This window comes from Gymnogyps californianus, chromosome 1 (assembly GCF_018139145.2).
Source record: "Gymnogyps californianus isolate 813 chromosome 1, ASM1813914v2, whole genome shotgun sequence".
In the NCBI taxonomy this organism is placed as follows: Eukaryota; Metazoa; Chordata; class Aves; order Accipitriformes; family Cathartidae; genus Gymnogyps; species Gymnogyps californianus.
Window position 1 is genome coordinate 371,689 of NC_059471.1, and position 3,312 is coordinate 375,000.

The window sequence follows — 3,312 nt, forward strand, 5'->3', positions numbered from 1 at the left end:
TTTGTGTGTGCGAATAAATATGCGTGTCTCACTGTGCGTGTCTGCAGTACTTGGGAGCGGTGGACCGTGGGAGGCAGCACAGCCAGTTTCACAGAGTACACATCTGACAGGGCAGCACAGCATATATGGAAAAACTCAAGCAGAACTGAAGTTTAACAGGAAGCACTAAAAATCTGTTTTCTTTTTTTTTTTAATTTTGCCCTTTAAAAATAAAAGAAAACAAGTTCGGCTGTTGGGTTTATCATTTAAAATGTTGTTTTTACAGTGTTCTGCATTTAAGAGAATTCGAGCAATTCCTGTTCAAATTCAAATGCCACCATTTTGTGGCTGCCTATGTTATTGTATATAGCCATAATGGGCTAAAGAAATAAGAGAGGAGCTCTCTGTATCAGTATGGCAACTATAAGATTCCCTCGCATTTCACAGGCCCGGCCCCATGGGATTCACAGTCATGGGAACGGATTTATAAAGCTGCTGTTTCTCTTTCCCTTGCAGCAGGGGATGTGCCATGGCATAGCATGACTGCTCTTCACCCCATGTGCCATGCCCTTCCCCAACAGCTCTGACCTCAGCCCATCCTCCTTCGTCTTGGCCAGCATCCCGGGGCTGGAGGCTGCCCATTTCTGGATGGCGATCCTTCTGTGCTCCGCGTACATCTTGGCGGTCACAGGCAACTGCGCAGTGCTGTTCATCGTGAAGACGGAGCCCAGCCTGCACGCTCCCATGTACTTCTTTCTCTGCATGCTGGCTGCCATCGACCTGGCCTTGTCCACATCCACGGTGCCACGTGTCCTCTCCTTCTACTGGTTCAACACCAGGGAGATCAGCTTCGGCGCTTGCCTTGTCCAGATGTTCCTCATCCACACCCTCTCGGCCATCGAGTCCACTGTCCTCCTGGCCATGGCCGTGGACCGGTACGTCGCCATCTGCCACCCGCTGAGACACGCTGCCATCCTCACCAATGCTGCGACAGTGAAAATAGGGCTGGTAGCCATGGCCAGGGGAGTTCTCTTCTTCCTGCCTTTGCCTCTGCTCCTCCTGCCCCTTCCCTTCTGCAGCTCCCGGGTGCTGTCACACTCCTTCTGCCTGCACCAGGACGTGATGAACCTGGCCTGCGCCAACACCACCCCCAGCGTGGTGTACGGCCTCACCGCCATCCTGCTGGTCATGGGGCTGGACGCCATCCTCATCTGCCTCTCCTACATCCTGATCCTCAAGGCTGTCTTGCGGCTGGCATCGTGGAAGGAGAGGCTCAAGGTGTTCAGCACCTGCATTGCCCATATCTGCGTGGTCCTGGCCTTCTACGTGCCCCTGATTGGGCTGTCCGTGGTGCACAGGTTTGGGAAGGACCTGGCTCCACTGGTCCATATCACCATGGGGAACATCTACATCCTGGTGCCTGCTGTGCTCAACCCCATCATCTACGGGGTGAGGACCAAAGAGATACAGAGGAGGATCCTGCATTTAATTCATATACACAATGACAGAACTGCCCAGTGACCTGTGCTCGGCTGCTGTCTCCTGTATCCTTGCACCAGTTCATCTTGTTTTACACTTGAGTCTTTGGTGCAGGACTGTCCTCTGTTTGTATGGCACCTAGCACATGGCAGGAGACTCTGAGGTGCTACCACAAGGCAAAAAGTAAATAGCAATTGTAAACTCCTTCTAAGAGTGTTTACCCTCACCAAACTTGGAGAGAATCTATTACAATGATCAAAATCCAACCCTGATCCAGCAGGTAGCACAATGGGAAGGAAAAGTGGCTCAGGAAACTAATAAAGATGCCTTGACATTGCATTTCTTTGTTCCCATCTCACCCGTAACAATGGCAGAGCTGAGTGAATGCTATAGTGTTTTTTGAATGATTTAGTTAATTCATGGTTTCTGCTTGTGGCACATTCACTTTCCAAAAACGTTTTAGCAAAATTTTTGCCAGAAACTTTGGCTGTAGCATCAATCTCTAAGTAAAATAATTATAGCAAGTGACATTATAGATGTTGGGTGTTCAGTCAAGACAGCTCAGCCTCCTTGTAGCAGATGCTCTGGAAAAATTTCAGATCCAGAGTTATTGGTAGCAGTTGTAAAAATAATTTCAATTAATAATTATATTCAATAAAATGACAATGTCTCAAGAGAAAAAATAAGCAAGTTACAGATGTTAGTGATACTTCCAAGCTGAAGGAAGTGGTATTTCCAAGTCAAAGGTGTTTCATACCTTTGACTTCACACATGCTTGGAATTCCTAAGAAGTTATGAATTAAGGTCAAGATCTTCAGCTTTCAAGCTTTTTTTATACTTCCTAGGTATTCCCCATGAAACAGAGTACATGACAGCCTTTCCTCTCTTTATTGTCATGACTCCTCTACCAGTGGGACACTACTACAAAACTCTTTTAATACAATGAAAGCCAGCAAGCCTTAGGGCCAATGAAGAAGGTCTGAAAGCAAACTGCATTTGTTTTCACACCATCACAGAATCACAGAATGGTTGAGGTTGGCGGCACCTCTGAAGGTCATCTTGTCCAACCCCCCAGCTCAAGCCGGGCCAGCTAGAGCCAGTTGCCCAGGACTGTGTCCAGACAGCTTTTGAATATCTCTAAGGATGGAGACACCACTTCATATTTTGGAAAAAGGTTAAAGATCCTGGGAAAGGATGTTGTACAATATGGTTTTACAAAGAAACTTACAGATTTGAAGAGTGTTCACTTCCAGTTTTTTTCCTAATGTGCTTTGTCTTTTTAAAAATAAATCAATTTCTTTATAAATAGAAAGAAACAAGCAATCTCTTCTTTTTCCTCTCAGTTTGAACTCTTACCTTGTTGTTGGATATCATGAATTGTGGTCTTCATCCTTGAGGTGGCTGCATTGCCATGCACAGGGCCGTGTTTGCTGTTCCCACTGCAACAGCCCCTGGGATTCCTCCAGTGAGAGGTGCCAGGGGTGTGTGATCTCTAATTTGAACACTACACAAGGCAGTAGTGCACAAAGCCTTGCACAGCAGGACCCTTCACAGGTGACTAGAGCAGCACCAGGTACTATTAAGAAGGCTGATACACACTCCATCAGGAGCCCTGGGGACCTGGGCTCTTGAACACTGATGTCTCCATTAGTAGGTGATTATCATAGAATCACAGGGTAATTCAGGTTGGAAGTGACCTCAGGACATCTCTAATCCAACCTCCTGCTCAAAGCAGGGGCAGCTCTAGGGTCAGACAAGGTTGCTCAGGGCTTTATCCAGTTCGGTGTTGAAAGCTTCCAGGGATGGATGTTGCACAACCTCTTTGGGTCTCTATTACAGTGCTTGATTGTCCTT

At 47.0% G+C, this 3,312-nt stretch overlaps 1 protein-coding gene across 1 annotated transcript; it reads left to right on the forward strand.

Annotated features, from left to right (window-relative positions):
• Positions 1-543: 543 nt before the first annotated feature.
• On the forward strand, positions 544-1,500 carry LOC127023831 (olfactory receptor 51E2-like). The gene has a single exon (XM_050908149.1). It carries the CDS (start codon positions 544-546, stop codon positions 1,498-1,500), a length of 957 nt encoding a protein of 318 aa, XP_050764106.1.
• Positions 1,501-3,312: the final 1,812 nt, after the last annotated feature.

Bases quoted from the DNA above. Each gene is read 5' to 3' on its own strand.
- LOC127023831 (XM_050908149.1), top strand. From the start codon at position 544: ATGCCCTTCCCCAACAGCTCTGACCTCAGCCCATCCTCCTTCGTCTTG.